The following is a 21,369-nucleotide window of genomic DNA, read 5'->3' on the forward strand; positions in this document are numbered from 1 at the left end:
CCCATTCCGAGAGGTGCGCGCGCACCTCTCCGAACGACCGGAGTTGCGCGCGCACCTCCCCAAACCTTTGGGGAGGTGCGCGCGTACCTCCGCGCGAACGGGCAGCGGTGCCGCTCTTTGAGGAAGCTGCCGCTTTCGGCAGCTTCCTCAAAGAGCGGCGCCGCTGCCCCTTCGCACGGAGGTACGCGCGCACCTCCCCAAAGGTTTGGGGAGGTGCGCGCGCAACTCCGGTCGTTCGGAGAGGTGCGCGCGCACCTCTCGGAATGGGCAGGGGTGCTTCTCTTTTTGAGGAAGCTGCCACGGCCCGTCTGCGAAGCTGCCGAAAGCGGCAGCTTCGCAGACAGGCCGCGGCAGCTTCCTCAAAGAGCGGCACCGCTGCCCATTCGCGCGGAGGTACGCGCGCACCTCCGGTCGTTCGGAGAGGTGCGCGCGCACCTCTCGGAATGGGCAGGGGCGCCGCTCTTTGAGGAAGCTGCCACGGCCCGTCTGCAAATCTGCCGAAAGCGGCAGCTTTGCAGACGGGCCGTCGCCGTCGGGCAACCGGGAACCGGTTCCATCTCATTTTTAAAAAAATGGCAGCCGCGTGCGTCCGCGCATGCGCAAAAAACCTTTTTGCGCATGCGCATGCATGGACACACGCACGCGGCTCCCTCTTTTTTTAATTTGTGATGGAACCGGTTCCCAGTGGCTCTTTTTCTTTTTTAGGTTGCCGACCCCTGGACTAGTGCAACGCTCTCTACATGGGGCTGCCCTTGAGGATCACTCGGAGGCTCCAACTGGTACAGAATGCAGCCGTGAGAGTTGTGCTGGGAGTCTCCCGATACTCCCATGTTACACCTCTGCTCCGTGAGCTGCATTGGCTCCCAGTTGTCTTCCGAGTGAGATTCAAGGTTCTGGTAATGGTTTTCAAGGCCCTACATGGCATGGGTCCGGAGTACATTAGGGATCACCTGTTGCCAGCATCAGCTTCCCTCCACCCTGTGCGTTCCCACTGAGAGGGCCTCCTCAGGGTGCCACCGGTCAGAGAATGTCCTTCTCTGTGGGCGCCCCGGATTTATGGAATCAGTTGCCGGTTGAGCTCCGGATGGCGCCCGACCTTCGCTCCTTCCAGCGCGATCTGAAGACTTATTTGTTCAAACAAGCCGACCTGGCCTGATGGGGGATGGGTTGGGATTTTATTGTTGTTGTAAATATATTTACCTACTGTTTTAGCTTGGGCATTTTGTTTAATTCTTTTTAACTTTTGTAATTTTGTACTTTTATATGTTTGCCCTGTTCACCACCCTGAGTCCTTCGGGAGAAGGGCGGTATACAAATAAAATAATAATAATAATAATAATAATAATAATAATAATAATAATAATAATAATAATAATAATAATAATAATAATTATTATTATTATTATTATTATTATTATTATTATTGCTAAGCACATTGATTTGTGCTTTAAATTGTAAGCCGCCCTGAGTCTTCGGAGAAGGGCAAGATATAAATGGGATTAAAAAATTTTTTTGCATAACAATCCATACAAAACAGACTGAATCATTTCTCAACCTGTTCCCAATACAGGTTCCCCCCAGTTGTATCTGTTCTTCAGCTTTATGCAGGATATCCTTTATCATTGCCTTTATTAAAAACAGGAAAATGTTACATTTGTCTCAAAAACAAAGATTTGTTGAACCAATTCAAAATACTCCATTTACTATTACTACTACCACTACTACTATTACTACTACTATTACTACTACTACTACTACTACTACTACTACTACTAATAATAATAATAATAATAATAATATCAATTGCTCAGGGTAGCTGGAAGCTTGGTGGCATATATATTTTAGTATACATGCCACCAAGCTTCTAACTACCCTGGGCAAATGATACTATTATATATGCTTATACTATGTGATAACTTAATAAACATAAAGAGATTCTAGCTTTTCAAACCAGATGACTCTAAAAAAATATAAAAATATAATTTATACCTTTTCATGAATTTTTTGTCCAGGCTCCATTCCTTTGATAAATTCTGTATCAGGTGGACCCTCTCCTGATGTAATTTTTCTTTGAATGTGTGCATTTTGTTCACGCAAAGCTATAATCTAGAAAAGAATTTAGAATAAATTCTTAATGTAAAATCCATACAGTGAACACCATAAATTTACAGTACAAGTACATCTTATAAATCAGTATACAACAACTAGATAATGTGATCAAAAATGGTAAACAAAATGTGATTTTTATACTTTCCATGTATATTATTTCATTGTAAAGAAATGCAAATATTGTACAACAGTGGCAAGAATTCCAAAAGTTGATTTGTAATTCCCCACATTCCTCAACATTAGCCTCAGTAGCTTTCTGTTGGGGTAACAACTCACTAATATAAAGAAAGCCAGATGTTTTTCTCATTGCAAAAAGATATAAAAAAGACATCAAATTTTATTATATTCTATGACACAGTGCAATGAGAATAGTAAAATCTGTGAAGCCATGAAGTAGGATATGCCAACACATTGAATTTAGGACTTAGAATACTAAATTCTATAGTTATAAAGCAATTTATATAAGTATTTCCAGGGCTTTTTTTCTCATAGAACGCTCAGAACGGCGTTCCGGCACCTTTTTTTTTTGCAAAAAAAAAAAAAAGCTCTGTCTGAAAGCCTATTGCAGGGCTAGGCAATCTTGGCCCTTTTTTATGACTCATGGACTTCAACTCCCAGAAATCTTCAGCCAGCCATGCTGAGGGGAAAGGGAGAGGTTTTCAAGCTGAGTCATGCTGGCTCAGGAATTCTGGGAGTTGAAGTCCTTGAGTCATAAAAGAGCCTGCCCTACAGGAGGACATTAAATAACCCTCCCTACAGGGTTATTTCTTTGGGAACTAAACTTTTAGAATCTAAAACAGCTAATTAAGAAAAGCCAACAGGAAAGAACCTCACATTTTTCATCTGCTTCAGTCTTTTGGAAGGTAAAATTAGATAACAAAATAATTATTTCCTCTGTTAACATCTCTGCAATGAAATCAAACATTTTTCTCAATGTAATATGTCTAATTTAGCTGATGCTAGAAAAAAATAATATCTTTTGTACAGACTCTTGAAAACTATTTTGAATCTAACCTTCAATTACAACTAAACCACTTTAAATTAAACAATTCTTAAGAATCAAATGTTCTTAATTTGGACTTTACTTTTACTGTTTGGACTGTTGTGTGTTTTGAAAAATAGATTATTTAGAATCTAGTTATGTTGCACTTCAGTCTTTAAATAATTAACCTAGTATATACATAACAATATATGATGTTTTCCATGGTGAGGTTAACATCAATAACAACATTTATTAAAAAGGCTAATTTCTGGTGGTATTATCTGTACATTAAAATTTTGTTTAGTCACAATCTTTCAGTTTTCACATTCTGGAAAAGCAGTGGTCATGTATCCTAGCAAAAGATGTTACATATGTGCATAAGTGTAGTCAGTAGCATATGCCATTTTAAAAATATCAGACATGCAAAGAAAGAAAAAATAAGTCCAAAATATCTGTATTACATGCAGAAATGCCAACTTTGCAACCAATATTTCTCATCCATAACTATGGCACCCTAAGGATACCTGCATATATGCAAATGCTTCTCTGGGATCAGTAATACAGCAGGGATTGCTTTTTCCTTCCAGTAACAGATTGCTGGGAAATACAAAACATGGCCTTAAGAATTCCAATGTTTGTTACAAATTTTTCTGGATGTGGTTGGAAAGAGGCCTAGAAATGCCAGCACAAATTCATGCTGAATGTGCACACACAACTAATTATAATCTTCAAAATATGTGATATGCTATCAAGGAAAATGTATAGATATAGCCAGCAGATGTTTAGGGAACTTTTATTTTTCATACACTGTTCGAATTTTGTTTTAATGCCATGGTGATACACAATCAATTGTAGTCAGTCTTTTTTTTTTAATCCCAAAGCATCTGTTCATTAAATACAGTATAACAAAGTTTTGGATGATGGAATTATTTTTTATCTAAGGATAACTAATGATAACAGCTCTTAAATCTGTTATTTTGTTTTATTTTTGCACAAAAAATTGTATAATTTGCATTTGCATTCATTTACAAATGGAATATGTTGTTAAAATGTATTGCTGTTGAAACAATTAGTGCACACATATACCTAAAACCGGTTTATTGCATTTGGCAATTGTACTAAAAAAAATCTCGTTGTCAACCAATATAATTCATTTAATTTGAAATCAAGTGAAAAATTGATTTAAATTATTTTATTAAAACAAATTAATGGCAATTCTTTTATAAGAAGTTGCCTCAAACAAAATCAGTTTGACATGCCTGCTCTAGATAGTTGAATGCTCCAAAATAAATTCTAGACCAGGCCTGTACATGCAGCCTACCAAGTACCCTTGGACAGAGCACAGACTTTTTTTTTAAGAAAAGTAATAAAATCACCACCACTGCCGTGAAAGTCATGTTGCCTAGTGCCTCCATGGCTTACCATGACCACAAGCTCCAACAATGTAGATGCTCCTCTAGTCACCAAATCATTGATTAGCACACCAGCATTCCTTTGCAGACCACAAAGATTTTTAATTTATCAGTGTGGGCCTTTCCCTTCTACAAGTTGCACAGACCTCTTCTAGATTTTCCTCTTGCCTTTCTGAGTTAACTCCTTGGTTTGTCATTGAGCAAGAATTGACTTTGTAGGGAAGCATATTATCAATTGATGTATATTTAACATATGTTCTACCTTTATTTACCAATTATATAATGTTTGTATGCAATTTGTATGCACCTGGCAAAGTTTGGGGCAACTTACAATATTTTTAAAATCATAAGATTAAAACATAAAAGCAGGGCTTTTTTTTCTCATAGAATGCTCAGAATGGCATTCCGGCACCCTTTTTTGCACAAAAAGAAAAAAGCTTTTGCACAAGCTATGCTACTCCCTCTATTGGCTTTCAAAAGCCTATTGGCTTTTGAAAGCCAATAGGAATTGCTGCTGGGTGTGCCAAAAGACCTGGCTGGCAAATCTTGCACCAGCAAGTTGTCTGCAGCGAAGGCGATTTGGCAGGAACTTTGCATCCCTCCCTGCTGCTCAACTATACTATCTCAACTAGGTAAGTAAAAGAAGACAAGGAGTGGGAAGTGGGTTCTGCGGAGTCCATTGGCACTCCTTCCTTGGGCTCCCCTGTGTCAGCCAGGCTGGCGGCCTACCTGGTGCTGGACCTGTGCCACCATCGCCTCGCCCTGTGTGCCTAAGTGGCCGCCCTGCATTGCCTGGCCTGCACCGCCTCCGCCGCCCACCCCGCACAGCCCCGCCATATAAAGTTGGTCCCGCTGCTCCCATAGCACCAGCTGCGCCAGCTCCAGCCCTGGGGGGCAGCCCACCACCAACTCCCCTCGCACCCGTGATCACAGCAACGCTCCTTCCGCCCCCCCCGCCTCCTGCGGCCACCAAGATGAGAGTTCCGGCACCTTTTTTTCCGAAAAAAAGCACTGAGTATTTCAGAACATGAATGTGCATAATTTAAAATAAATGATGCATTAAAAGATGGAGTTTTAATGTGCTTGGCACATTTCTTAAACTAGACTCTAACTGCCCAGATAATTAACATTACAGACAAAAGAACTGGTGCCTTATAACACATCTATGATTTGACAGATTTCCTGTATATTATAAATGTGATTTAATTCATATTTCAATAACACATGTTATTTGTGTGAAAATTAAACCAAAAGTCAGGTTTTAAAGGCACAAATGCTAGTTATGTCACAACACAATGTCATGAAGTGCACTGTGAGAAGTCCAATGAAAAGTGGGATAGGCAGGGGGAAAAAGCAACAAGTGGCGGACATGACATGGCAAACAAATATTAAATATGGCTTCCTCTAATCAGCTGTAAAGTTCTTATTTAATTGGGCTATTTTGAACATCTGAGAGACTAAAACCAAGTTTGAGCCTTGCAGTTTAACTAAGAGGTTTAAAGTGCAGGGCCTGTGATTTACAGCTGAATCCAGGTCCAGACAGCTTGACAGTTTATTCTAAAATGGAGACTGCCACAACAATTAATCTTTGGAAAAGGTCATATCTATTTCTTTTATGTAGAGGTCTACAAAATATTTAATTTGAAAGGAGTTATAAATGTTTTGAACACAGAAGGCCAGATTCTGGACACTGTCCCAAGCTTTATTTCAAAATTCTTGCAAACTCTTAATTCAGTTGAAGTTTCTCACTTGATGTGACAGAGCTAAATAAGACTGCAGAATCTGCCAGTTTAGTTTTGTTAGCTTTATTTCATATCCATGACATAAGAAGGAGAGTAATACTCAATCAGACCAAGCAACTGGCAACAAGAAATATATTGCCTCTGTAACTACAGGTAATATTTTATGTAATGTATATATACATATTATTTTGCACATGAGCGTATTTTTCCTTTGAGTCACTCTTGACTCTTGGAAACTACATGGATAAATCTTTAGGTTTACTTGGCAAAACATTTTTCAGAAATGGCTTTCCATTGCTTTGACCCAGCTGGACAAAGAAACGTCTAGAACTTGTGTTTCTCTGCTCCTAGTTCAGTGCCTTACTAATAGACCAAACTGATTATCAGTTTTAATATCCTTATGGAATCAAAGAGTTGAAATGAAACTCAGAAGTTATCTAAACCAATCCCTGCTTAGTGAAGGAACTGCTCAAACATTTTGGACAGATGGTCATCTAATCTCTGTTTAAAGACTCTCAGTAAAAAGGAACACAGAACTTCATAAGGCAAACTACAGTATTCTGGCTGGCAGTTCTTACTGTAAAACAGTTTCTCCTAATCTGAATTTTCTTACCTGTAGTTTCAACCAAAGATTCTACAGATGGTCTCTGGGGCAACAGAAAAATCAGTGGCTCCACCCTCGATCTGATGACACATTAGTTACAGTATCTGAAAAGTGCTATTCTTTCCTCCTTCAGTTTAGAACTTGGATGGTAGTCCCCCTCACCATGTGCAGAAGTTACTCCATTTGTCAATGTCCTTTTAGACTATGTGTTCATTTAGAGCAGACATGTCAAACACAAGGCCCGGGGGCCGGATCCGGCCCGCAAAGTGGTTTCATGTGGCCCGCGAAGCCATCCTGGAAACAGGGAGGGAACGGCCCCCACTGCCTTGGCCCTGGCCCAGAGACCCTCCTTCTGCCAGAGACCCCCAGATCTGTCCCCCTCCTGCCCAGGCCCCCATAGGCACCCTTGATGCGAAGGATGTAGAGCTGGCCACACCCACCCAGTAGGCCATATGCACTCTAGCCACGCCCACCCAGCAGGCCACACCCACCCAGCAGGCCACACCCACCCAGCAGGCCACACCCGCCCGGCCCCTTGACGGCAACTGCAATGCTGATGCGGCCCTCCATGAAATTGAGTTTGACACCCCTGATTTAGAGCCAATCACATTATTCCAACTGGGAGAAGCAAAACAGAGCGGAATACAGGTAATCTTTTACTTACAACCACTTATGACCCTTGTAGCATCCCCATAGTCACATGATCAAAATTCAGATGCTTGACAACTGGCATGTATTTATTATGGTTGCAATGTCCAGGGGTCATGTAGCAGAAGGCTGTAAAGTTACCATACTTAACTACCAAAACAACAGTAAATTGCTGAGTCTGCAATGTTTCCAAGATTGGATTTATTTCATCATTAGGTTATAGAACAGTGAAATAACAAGGGGGAAAAAAATGAACCTGTTGGAGTAGAACCAATTTAATTGTGCCTTTGTACAAGACAGCTGCAGACTTTCACAACAGCAATCACACTAAATGGAAGATGCAATATAGAATTAAATAGAAATTGACTGCTTGTCTAAGTGGATCAGGGGTCCCCATATTGTGGGCCACCACCCACTACTGGGCCATGGGCTATTTGCAATTGGGCCATGTGAGTGGTGGGCTGGCACATGCAAACGGCAGGCACCGGTGCTTACACTCCACTCGTGTGAGCGGCGAATGCCGGTGCCCGCTGCTCTCACAAATGAAGGGGTGTGCACACAAGCCTGCCCCTCACACAAAACCATCCCCCTTTCCCCCCTCCCTGGGCCACCAACCTAGAAAATTTGGGGAACACTGTAGTAGGTAGTATTGTCAGTAACTAATAATTGATGGTTAGAATTTTCTCCCACACTTGAGAAAATAAGCCACCAATGCATGGATATGGAAAGAAAAGATACAAAATTTCCAAAGACTTATTATCACCCTATGGTCTAATTTTCAGGATGACTGGCATATTGACTGATTTGTTACACATTGTTTTTCTCAGAGTACATTCAAGCCCAGATTATATTTTCAAATTCTATCTTATTGTAGCAGAGATTCCTGATGAGAAAGTTCAGAAACTTTCCCTGCAGGCAAGAATCATATCACTACACTAAGTGTTACAAGGTGCCTGTGATGGCCATAGATGGTGCTTTGGTGCCTTTGAGATACTACAGGAAACCTTCTCTTATCCATTTTAAAAAGTGGTACAAATGGTAGGGGGATTTTGAGGAACAATACAAATTATATACTTCTTGATGTTCTTGATAGAGAATGATATGGTGGACGTGACTAGGGCAATACAGGTAGCCCTCAATTTACAAACCATTAATTTACGACTACTGCAGGGTCCCCATGATTTGATCAAAATTCAGATACTTTGCAACTGGCATGTATTTATGATGGATGCAGTGCCCTGGGTCATATGATCACTTTTTGTGACCTTCTGACAAGCAAAGTCAATGGGGAAGCCAGATTCACTTAACTATCTTACTAACTTAACAACTGCAGTGATTCACATAACAATTGTGGCAATAAAGGTCATAAAATGGGGCAAAACTCATTTAACAACTGTCTTGATTAGCAGTGGAAATGTTGGGCTCAATTGTAATTGTAATTTGAGGACTACCTGTAATCACGTTCAAAGATCTGGACTCTATTCTCCTGTTAATATATTCCAATATGAACTTTTAAAGTTGCTAAATCTGCAACTATTACTACTACTGCTAGTTAATTTCACAAAATTTTCTCTTATTGGGGAAACATCAACTGCCAGTAGCAGGGAAAAATTGCAAAAACATAGAAGAAGAGACAGTTGGATCAACCCACTCATCTAAAGTATATAGAAATGAGTTAAATCTTCAGTAAACTCTGCATATAATCTCAATCCAAGAAATGGAATACTACAGCAGATTTTACAGAAAGAACAATTTGTGATGAGATCTAAACACAAAAGACACAACACAATATATAATAGCTCTGAAGTACTATTTTTCAAAGACCTGGAAAATAAGATTACTTTTCACACAATTTTCATGTATGTTTCTTAACAAATGAATATTTAACGTTTTTTTCTCCCATTCATTATAACAAATTATTCAATTTATAATCTGTAATCATATGTTTACAGGACAGAAATTTCTATAAGCTAAGACAAATTAATTTCCTTTTTTATTTTGTATATTTGGAAACTGCTCATCTCCCTCACTCAAAAGACTCTGTACAATGTACAAAGAGCCATAATAACACAAAAGCCATAATAAAATAAAATAAAATGCAATCTATTGGTTAGTTTTTTAAGGCATAGAGGCCAAAAATCATGCCTGCCTTCTTATATTAGGAAAGTCTAGCACTCTACTATGGTACTACCTCTAGCAGAGTGTTATTATTATTCTCTCCTAATAGATTAATGCTCTTTTCATTAATTTACAGCATATTTAAAACCATATGTAAAAAGCATTAAATTATGCCAGTCTAATTATACTGAGTGAAAATTGGCTTCCAGTTAAATTGTCTAGTACATGCTACAATGATTTAATTTGATTTATAATATAATTAAAAGGTTTAAGTAGGTGTTTATAATATTTTGAATTGTTTTAATTTGAAAACACCCAGTTTCCCTTTCCTCCCAACAAATAGATTTACCTTTTACTGTGGGCAAAATAATTATGCTTGTTCTTCACCAAGATGCAGAAGATTTCCTGTATTATTGCTATATAATTGTACATACTGTAGTACATAGATGTAGAATATATAGTACATAAATGTACAGTACATAGTACATCTACATAGATGATATAGGCTGAATAAAACGTTTTGGGTCAGACCTTCACCTTGTGCTTAATATCTTGAAGATGCCAATAATTGAGATAATACTATGTTCTTTATACAGATTTTGAATTTCATAATGTTCAAAGTCATTCTCATTTTGATTTTGGAAATGCATTTGTAAGATATAAACATATTATAAAGACTTTACCAAATGGCTTTTGAAATTGCCATTTACTTCTAATTTGAACGGACTGCTCCCATTGAGTTACTTAATATGGATAAAGGGATCAAGAGTTGTTGGCCAAGTGAGAAATTTTCAATACATCACATTCAAATGAACATATTTAGTTGTAAATCTTTACTTTGGTATTGTAATGGAATGTGTGGATGACTTTGTGGGAGGAGGGAAAGAGGTGCTGCCTAGGAAACAATCAGACGAGAGACAGGAGCCCCCAGTGGCTTAATCATCAGAGAAAGAAATTTAGGAAGGACCCACCCTAATGGATCAAAAGCAGTGGTGGGAAGTTAGTATTTTCAGACTTGCAAGATCTTGTTCAGGTATCCTTACAATAAAGTATCCTTACTGCTAAGTTTGTAAGCCGCCCTGAGTCTTCGGAGAAGGGCGGGATATAAATGGAATTAAAATAAATAAATAAAATAAAGTAGAATTACCTCATCTAGTCATGTTTCTTGTCTAGTTTACTTTGGAAGTCTGACAGCAATTAATCCTATAATGCTATTCATGTATTCTTTATTTTTCTACATGCAGTGAAGTAAATGGTAGAGGCACCATGGACAACATGGCCTTATACAGTCAAAGAGTTCTTGAAACATAGTATATTTTATATAAAAAAATCTTGAGCAATGAATACCATATGGGATTTTAATGTTTACATTTTGAAATATGAGTATTTTAAATAGGAATATTTCTTGTCAGTTTCAATAAGGAAAAATAACAATATATATTTCTGTTTGTAATTTAATTAACATAATATGCCCTGGGCAAAACATCCCAAGGATGCTTAAAGAAGATTTATAATAATTTGAATATATGGCAAAAAATTAACAAGCTTTAATTTAAATTACTCCAGCAAGAAAATACCCTCTCTGACATTTCATTAATAGATATCATTAATACACACTCACACAGTGTTCTATATTTTTTATTGTGCTACCTAAAAAAATTGTTAGAGGAAAGCTAAAATCATTATAAGAACTGTCAAACCTATGACTTGATTCAGTATCTAGGTTTAGACTCTATATATTTCCAAGCCATTAATTTTTCATTAGCAGACAATTTTTCTCTATTTAAAATTGTTATGTATTTATTAAGCAATTTCTGACAGGTTAGTTTACTGAAGTTGCATTGCAGAGTTCCTGTGGAGCTATAGCTAAACCAAGGTAAAGGATGCTATGCAACACAAAAAGCTTTTTTATATCATATTATGTCAAAGAGTGAACCTGATAATAAAGTTCATATTTAGAACATTGTTTAACATATTAACACTACTCTAAGCCATTAACACCTTACTATATTTCATTTATTTTTAGAAGTTTAAGTCCCCTAACACAAGACTGCAGTCACATCAGATTCCCAGAGGTGTGACAATTTTAGAATTAGTCATTTATATTATTAGGAATTTGGCATAGTGATACTGAAGGTCCACAGGACAAAAAATCAAAGAGGAAACATAAACTTTCCATACTACCATACAGGAAATTCCAATACCACTATATGCATTTTAGTACTGATGCATACATACCCTGGTGGCATTGTGTTGTATTCTTTCTCATATAATATATATGTTTGCAGAAAGTATCCATACTTGCAGATAAGGCCCCAAAAGATCATCTGATCCTCAAATTCTTAACCAAAATATTATAAACAAATGTGCCTCTTTGACCAGTGGTTAAGTTCATTGTGATAACTGAAGCATACAAAGATGTTGAGAGTTGGCTTATCTGCAGGTGGCCTTATATATAATATATATAAACCACAAAATATACATCTGGTCAGAATCAGGCATCTTTCCACATTAATATGGCACTTTTATCAGAGATTTTAAAGTAATGTTGGGAGTGGCTAGCTAGCTTCTAATAAAATAATGATTAATTTAATTTTTCATCAAAACTAATAAATAATTAGAATAACTTGATCAAACAGTTACTCAACCATATGCAAAGGGAATAATTTCATACAACTTTCATATTATAGAAGAAAAGAGGTCATAATGAAACTTCCCATCCCTTGGTATATGGATTCTCTCTCTGTCTCTCAAAGAATGGAAGAATCTGTACCCCTTCAGATTTTGTTAGATTCCAAAACCCATCAGTTCCAAGCAGAATTACAAATGCCAGGGATGGCAGGAATTCAATCCAACAACAAATGAAGGGCCAAAGGTTCCCTACCTTTGCTTTACAATCTTATATTCTGAAACATTTAAATCATTTTCAAAAATGTTTACAGTATCTTGGCGTAGTCTAGAATAATATTCTCTAGAAAAAAAATCAAGAAGTGATTCTTAGAGCCTTGATAGTAAAATGGAATCAAAGCTTAAATATTATTAGTAATTTTAATACTACTACTATTTGTTTTCAAAACAATAAAATTAAACGTGGAAAAATCTTTGTCATGATCATGGATAACTTCTGAGGTAAACAAATGAAACCACTGGACTCCTCCCACCTCTCACCGCTAAATCGTTAGCTTTAGTAAATCACAAGTATTGTATACAAATGGAAATATTGATTTTCTAGAAAACTTCTGCCTTCAGTCTAACATGGAGCTGATATTCCCACTCCAAAAATCAGTTATAAAAGAGAGGTGTCCACAACATAAATAATCATGAAGGGTCAAAGGCCAGCTGTCAGTCATGAGGGCTTGGTGTCATAGCAGACATTCCAGGCTAAGTGAATCCCAGAAGATTCACTGTGAAGTTCCACCTCCATGCACCACGGATGGTCTGCAAGAGAGACCTGGCATCATCATAAGACAATATTACTCTCATTCTGGAACAAGCTTCTTCATGATTCAACTCATTAAGATGAGTTGCCCTAAGATGGCGGCGCCTGGAATGGCTGCGGCTGCATTGGCTCTTGAAGGCAAATAGTTTTGGGAGGGATAGTAAGGGCTATAGGCCACATGTGTTCTGAACCAGCCAACTACCGGCCTTGTAATAAGGCAAACCCCTGTTCAAGTAGTAGAGACTGGAGAGCGTCTGAGGCTGCAAAGCGTCTGCCAAGTTTAATTCACAAGCAAAACAACAGAACAAGAAACACAAGAACTTGAATCCTCAAGCGGAAGGGTTGCTTTCAGCAACCAGCCCCTCCCCAAACACTCCTTTTATTTAGAGTTCAGGGCGTGGTCTCCCTGTGCCTCCTCCTGAGGAGTCCCACAGCCTTTCTTTGTTTGTTCCTGCTCGACTGCCTCCTGCGTCGGGCGTCCTTGAACAGGGCCAGCTGTGGGTCATCATCCTCCGCACTATCGGGCTCACGCAGCTGAGAAGAGGTCCCCGGCTGAGGGCTCTGCAAAGCCTCCAAGCCATCATCAGCCGGTTCGTCTTCCACACCCTCCTCCTCCCCCTCATCTGAGTCATCCGATACATCCGAGCCAGCTGCCGGGCCCACCGGCTGGCCCTGAGTCACAACAACATGATCAGGAAGATTTTAATGTGTTTGAGCAACATGGTGGAACTAAGGTAACATACGACATACGACCGACAATCTTTGCTGGCATGGCGAGTTTCTAGTTGTTTTGGAACTGTTGGTGAGACCGTTAAAAGTCGTTGGCACTGTTTGAATTTGTTCTACCAGCAGCAAGATCTGACTGCTGGCCCAGTGATGGATTGTATTGCAAATCAGGGCTGTTTCCAGAGAAGGCAGAGGAGGAGAGGACCTGGAGCTTATGGAGCGAAGGAACTGGATGAGGCTGTCGGCAGGCCCAGAGGAAGAGAGAGAGGCTTTTGGAGGAGTTGGTGGCGGTGGCAGCATGCTCCAGGGGCGAAAAGAAGCAAGGCCTCTTTAAGGAAAAGGTGGAAGAGTCAGGATCAGAAAAAGGAAAGAAGGCGAGGTTGTCAGAATACAAGTGAATTTGAGGGCTAATCCACATGGAGCCCCATTTCTATCTGTCCTGTGTGCCATCGTTCACTCCCTAGAGACTAAAATGGACAATGTGAAATTTGAGCGGGCCACGAACAAGAAGTATATATCGGAGGTGGTGACCCTTTGAGAGCTGTATGCAACGAAATTTCATTTTGATGTATGCCGATTGGTGTACATTCAAAGTGACAATAAAGTTATCATCATTAGAGGAAAATGTCCTGTTTCAAAAAATGTTCCAATAGATTCCTTCCTAACTAATATATGGAGTAAAATAATTTAACTACCTTTAAATAATAATTTTTTATGCAACTGCTTTATAAAAGGAACTGATTTGGGGAAACTGATTTGCAAATCTCAGTAAACTTAATTTATAAATTGGCACTATTTTCTGCAAGATAAATTCTCCTGAATGTTTTCTGCGAGTGCTATTACAGTTTTATTCCCTACAGAAACAAAGAAATGTTTTAGGAAATAACTCTTTAGGGAAAGAAGCTGCAAGTGAAAATTAATGTTCAGACAGAGCTTTCCTCCTATGTACCTTTCTTGCATTGAACAATTCTATGGACAATTCTATGGGCAAACTAAGCAAATCCCTGCATGTTAATGTTTCTTTTCTTTTACAGGTGAAGGAGATGGTCTTAAATTATGATAAATAATACTGGCTAGTTTTTGGAGGATTTATTTTTAAACTCCCTAAAATTTATCTTTTTCTTGTTTGGGGCAGACCAATTATTTCTATATTACCTGACCAATTCTGAGCACAGTGGTGGAATTACGAAGCTCTTTTTAGCTTCTGTCTAAAACCCTACAATTGTATCTGTTGTCCTTTCTTGCCCAGCCTTGATGCCAATTGGCTGCATTACCTAAAATCTGGGTGGGCAACTAATCAATAGCTTATTACATGGGTGAGAGTAATGCTGCAGAAAATATACAAAATTTTGAACATAATAACTTACGTTTTTTTTAAATGTGAGTCAAAATTATTCTTTTGACTTCTGTACATTCTAAAGACACATGATGACTACAACTTATGGCAAACAAACAGTATACACATAGTTATCGTGTATAATATAGTACATAGGCCATAGTACATTACCATTATGGCGTTTCCTTCTGAGGTAAGCAACATTATACCAAGTACAGAAAAGAAATAAGAAATAATAAAAAAAGAAATTAAAGGCATAAAATAAGAGAAAGGGAAAAGAAATATAATCTATGACAATACAATTCACTATACTTATACCCTTCTACTCTTGAAAACTATCCTTGCTTCTAGCACGTCCTTACACCAATTCATGTATTCCTTTTCTGCTTTTAAACTTTTCACCTGCCTGTTTTTCAGAATTTTGTTCATTCCACTAACCACTACTTTCTCAGATCTCCCTTCCTCTTAATACATTGATTCTTCCTTCAGACACTTGTTCTGTAATATGATCCTTGTTCATTCTCTTTATGACATACAGTGATCAAACTAAAGGAACCCATTCATTTTATTGTTCATTCTTGATTTACCTCATTGACTTAAGAAATCAGAATTATACAGTAAACTTGTATTTATCTTTCTCCTGACAAACCCAATTCTTATGTCGATACAACAAATTGGCTAGAGGCATGCTATTTTGAGGGTGAAGGATCCTTCTCTGAGCTTATGGGCTAGTTTCCAAACGTTTCATTACCAGGCTAGGTAACATCTTCAGCCGCATTTAGGGGATGTCTATGTCAGTGCTCTTCTATTTATAAGGGCTTCAGGTGTGGGTGTGTCAAGTGAGGGTCTTGTGCCGAGTAATCAGAAGAGGCTTGTGATGGGTCTTGTGATGATGAGGTTACTTCAGGTCAGTTTTTTTTTCTTTCCTTCCATGTTTCCCAGAATTATGGTCTTCTTAAAAGAGCTGGGTCTTCACACAATGTGTCCAAAGTAATTTGAGCTAGTCATTTATGATCCAGGTAAAAACTCTGAGTGGATTTGCTTGATGTTCCATTTTTAAAAATATTTTCATATCTTATATTTCTCCATTTTTTTCAAGTTCAGGAAACATTCTGTCAAGGTGCCACAATTCATTTACTTGCTCTAATTTTTCTAGTAATTTATTTATTATTATTCAGCCCATTTTCTCTGTCAAACAAAGTTATCTTGACCAATATATAATAATTTGTACTCCATATTCCCATTTACATCAATCTACTTAATGTTTGTTATAAATAGTTTGATTTCTTGAACATGACATAATCTACAATAAAAAAAATACAAGCACATTTGCATCCTTTAAACAACTTCCAAAGTCACCACCAAGTATTCCTTATGGGGCTTTTTTTGCTCACTGTAATCTCTTGTACCCTTTTGAATAACATACAGCAGCTATTGAAACGTGTTGCATTTTCTTTACCTCTTTTAATTAACTGTTCTGTCCTTTTCCATGTGCACACATGGATAATCATAGACTGAAAACACATATTCAGAACAGACCTTTTCCTAAGCAGAGAGTCAACAAATACTGCTTTAATTCATTAATGGATTTTTAAATGACCCACTAATTTTTTCCCCTGTATGTTTAGTAATGCTTGCATCTAGCTTTTAATGCCACCTAATATTCTAGATTCCATTCATTCAGAAAGTTGCACAGTTTATTCTCCAAATTTATCTATGGCTCTCCCATTAACATTATTACTGGAGCATAATATGCAACTACCACCATCCTATGAGTCTCTACTTTCACACCCAGAATAGTCTAGAGGGCACCAATGGATACATATGTTCAGTGCTGTTCTTACAAATGGGTTACATTCCAATATTTTGTTTATAAGTCTGTTTTGTTTGCAAGTCCAACAAGAATAAAACAAATTGTGCCCTAACCCTTATGCCCTCTGAACAGTAGTGACTGCCTTGGCTTCCTCTTGCCCCTTACTCCCAGACCAGGACAGTTGTCCCATGGGCCATTGTGACCCTCATTAAAGAAGGGCCACTGGCAAGGCAACCAGGCATCACTGCTCCACTGCCCCAACAGGCAGAGGGATGAGGTGCATGCTGGTCCTATCAGCCATTCTTGCACTGCCTTATTTCCCTACTGCAAACCTTTCTAAGGATGTTTAGGGAGAGATGGGTATGAACTCCCTTTCTCAGTGGTCCCAAGCTCATGCGTGGCTCAATGTATTTTTTTCTTATCCACCCAATCTATGGAAATTGGAGGCTTGGTTGATATTACTGCCAAGCATAGTGCGCAGCACACCATAAACTAACCCTTTTCTACCTTTTCCCGACTTCCAGAACCTTCTAGGTTGGAGTTGCAAACAGGTTTGTTTGTTTGTTGAAAGCTCACAACTTGAAAGTTCATACATAATTCTGTACATTTTAGACAGTTTATTCAAATCTAAACCTTCATTTCTTTAAATGTATTCATCAACTATACTATACTTTCATTTATTTATTTATTTTATTTTATTTTATTTTAATCCCATTTATATCCCGCCCTTCTCCGAAGACTCAGGGCGGCTTACAATCTAAGAAGCACAAATCAAATGTGCTTAGCAAATCAAATGTGCTTAGCAATAGCCTTCATTCTATGTATGTACCTGCTTATTAGGGCTTTCCCCCCCCAAGCGGCATTATTACAAAGTCAGCTTATTGCCCCCAACAATCTGGGTCCTCATTTTACCTACCTCGGAAGGATGGAAGGCTGAGTCAACCTTGAGCCTGGTGGGACTCGAACCTGCACTAATTGCAGGCAGCTGGTGTTACTTAAGGAGGCATTAGCCCACTGCTCCACTGCTCTCTTTTTACTTACTCTTACTCTTCTTACATTCCAAGGCACAATTTCCCATGTGCAATGATAATCAATGGGTAAGTCTACAAATATTGGCGTTAATGCTCATTATGGTATTGCTTAATAGGAAACATGCAGCATTCCTTGCTAACGATGAGGGCAGCAATGATCTGTTCTGGCACATGTAGCTTGTATGCCATAACCACAATCAAAGCCAAATTTTGCTCCAATGATGCTCACATTGCTCTACAATCTTTAAACTTTCAAGTCAACATTCAGTTTTCTAAGTCAATATCCTGTTACTCACACCACACCCAGTAGAAAGTACATACCATAGCACAATTGCTTGTAATTAGACTATTTCTATAAATTAATGTATTCATTATAAATTACATTTATATTTCCAGAAAATTATTTTTTTTTAAAAAAAAGTTTGATCTCATTTAGAATTAACAAAAAAAAATGTTTTTTTTTACCTCCTGATTAGCAGCTGCTAGTTCCTCTTCAAGTCCTGAGACTCTTTCTAAGGAAACCCTTAGTCGTTCCCTTACCTAGAAGAAAAATATATTATGTAGCAACTTGTTTTTGATCTCTGAAGTTTATAGGTTCCATCATTAAAGTAATAAGATGCTATATACATGGAATATATTACCAATTTTTCCCCACCAACAATCAACGATTCAAATAGTCTTGGCAACAAGAGCTTTACATTTCATTTATGCTGAGTCTATAGCTTTCTGATCTGGTAAATAATTTACTATCTATATTTTCTTTTAATCTAATGAATCCTTGCTTTTCTTCTCTTTCATACTGGATAGTTTATAGGTGAAGATACAACTATTTCAACTAAGTCATTCTTCATTACCCTAACCCAGTGGTGGCAAACCTATGGCATGGGTGTCAGAGGCGGCACTCAGAGCCTTCTCTGTGGGCACTCGCGCCAGGCCCCGGAAGTGGCAACTGTCTTCTATCCACCTCCAGAATAAAATTTTAGTAATTTACTTTGCAATTTATATTTTATTTTACTATTTCTGTAGAACATCTTTTCTCTAGGGAATCTTTCTACTCATCTCTATTTCCACTTTGTAGGTAGATTTTGCAAATACATTGCTAATATTCTAGAAGACCTTATTCCCAACACAAGGAAAAGCAGGACTGCAATAAGTGTAAAGTCACAAGTCATAAAAAAACATGGTAACAATAAAATAGCAACTCTGTATCTTTGGGTGAGATATACTCTTTGTAACTAACCATAAAATGTATTGTTGTGGGGTAAAACTGAAGAAAGGAATGTGTATAGGAAGTCCTGAAGGAAAAGCAGAACAAAAGGTGCAGTGGTGGTATTCAAATATGTGAACAACCAGTTCTCTACGTAGATGCCGCTTCCGGAAGTTCATTCTGGGCCTGGGCAACAAAAACGTAGCTACCAGTTCTGGCAAACTGGTGCGAACTGGCAGAATCCCACCACTGAAAAGGTGACTAATACAAAGAAAGATAGTTGATTTCCACTATAGCAGACCATCAATCTATATCCAGGTGCCTGAAGCGTAGTTTTTTAAAAAATCAATTTCTGTTACCAGTCCACATTACACAAACAGGCTGAACCAAAAGTTTCTCTTTTTTTCCTTCCATAAATTTTCTGGGATTATTTCCTTTCTCTTAAAAAAAGGATTTATAGAACAATTTTCATTTGTCTCCATAAAAACTGTATTATTACTTTTGAGAAATGCTGTTTGGAACAACCTTGAAGATTACAAAAATGGGCCTGTTCTTTTGCCTGTGACTTTGCATTGTTCACACCAGTATTATACCGTCATTTTTTGAAGGACATTCACCCTCTTCTCTTCTTTTCCATTGTGACTATAAGGAGATTGGAAGTGTTTGCTTCCATTTTCAATTAATGATTTTTCAAAATGTACAAATTGGAAAAAGATATTAGTTTCAAACATGACTTCTCAGAAGAAACCAACTTCAGCACTGGATAATGATGTCTGACTTATTCAGAAAAGAAAACTAACCTGGGAATCCCAGCTGAGATACAGTAATAGCAATAGCAATGGCGTTTAGATTTATATGCCATTCCATAGCACTTTATAGCCCTCTCTAAGCAGTTTAAGAAGGGACGCGGTGGCTCAGTGGGTTAGGACGCTGAGCTTGTCGATCAGATGGTCGGCAGTTTGGCGGGTCAAATCCCGAGTGCCACATAACAGAGTGAGCGTCTGTTACTCGTCCCAGCTTCTGCCAACCTAGCAGTTCGAAAGCACATAAAAATGCAAGTAGAAAAATAGGGACTACTACAGTGGGAAGGTAACAGCGTTCCGTGCGCCTTTGGTGTCTAGTCATGCCGGCCACATGACCACGGAGACGTCCTCGGACAAGCGCTGGCTCTTCGGCTTTGAAACGGAGATGAGCACCGGCCCCTAGAGTTGGAAACGACTAGCACGCATGTGCGGGGGAACCTTTACCTTTACCTTTAAGCAGTTTACAGAGTCAGCATATTGTCTCCAACAATCTGGCTCTTCATTTTATCGACCTCAGAAGGATGGAAGACTGAGTCAATCTTGACCCATTCAGGATCGAATTCCTGGCAGTGAGTTGAATTAGTCTGCAATACTGCATTCTAACTACCGCATCACCATGGTTCTTACAATCAAGTAAACAACAACGTTGTTCAAAATGCAAGCAAATACTTATCTATATCCAATCAAGCTGGAAAAGGGAAATGGAGAGGGAAGTGCTAAACTCATGCTAAACTGGCTTACATGTGCCCAGTGATCTAAATCTAAATATGCATTTTTATCCTTTCCTCCTAAATGTAGACATTTCATTTTCATCTAACAAAAATTACAGACTCTAACTTTTCTATGAAGACCAGGGACTGCTTTGTCTTGACAGTAATAAGCATTTCATTTCCATAATCTGAAAAGTATCCTTTTTTATAAAGAATTATAAATTGCAAATTGAGCTTCTATATAATTGTCAGTGTAACATTAGAAGAATACCTTTTTTCTGAAACAGTGAAAAATCAGTTTAGCTTTGGGTTATGTAGCTTGATATATTGTTAGGCATCAAGCAATTCAGTCTGCTGAATTCAGTCTACTTCTAGGACAGTGGTGGCGAACCTATGGCACGGGTGTCAGAGGCAGCACTCAGAGTCCTCTCTGTGGGCACTCACGCCAGGCCCCGGAAGTGGCAACTGTCCCTCTTCAACCAGCCGCCTGCTAATTTGCTGAGGTCCCATGTGGCTGAATGCATCCTGGCACGGCTGGTTTCCCTCCCGCCCATCCTGTTCTTCCTGGCCTTGCATGCTCTCCTTTTCCGAGGCATGACCCACTGCATCACCTCCTCAGCTGTTGGCTGACCATTCATCTCGGAGGCAGCTTCTTTGAACTGCTGGCGATGGGCTGTGGAGCCCCAGAG

The 21,369-nt window shown here is 38.6% G+C and overlaps 1 protein-coding gene across 1 annotated transcript in view; it reads right to left on the minus strand.

Annotated features, from left to right (window-relative positions):
• Window positions 1-21,369, minus strand: part of PPFIA2 (PTPRF interacting protein alpha 2) — a gene marked incomplete at its 5' end in the record, with an annotated part of 253,304 nt that overhangs the window by 95,444 nt on the left and 136,491 nt on the right. The window contains 2 exons of the mRNA XM_081330297.1: window positions 1,990-2,106; window positions 18,426-18,500. Of these exons, the coding sequence (XP_081186423.1) occupies window positions 1,990-2,106; window positions 18,426-18,500 (192 nt within the window). The remainder of the gene's footprint in view (window positions 1-1,989; window positions 2,107-18,425; window positions 18,501-21,369) is intronic.

Source organism: Vipera berus (genome assembly GCF_964194415.1).
Source record: "Vipera berus genome assembly, chromosome: 6".
NCBI classification, from domain to species: domain Eukaryota; kingdom Metazoa; phylum Chordata; class Lepidosauria; order Squamata; family Viperidae; genus Vipera; species Vipera berus.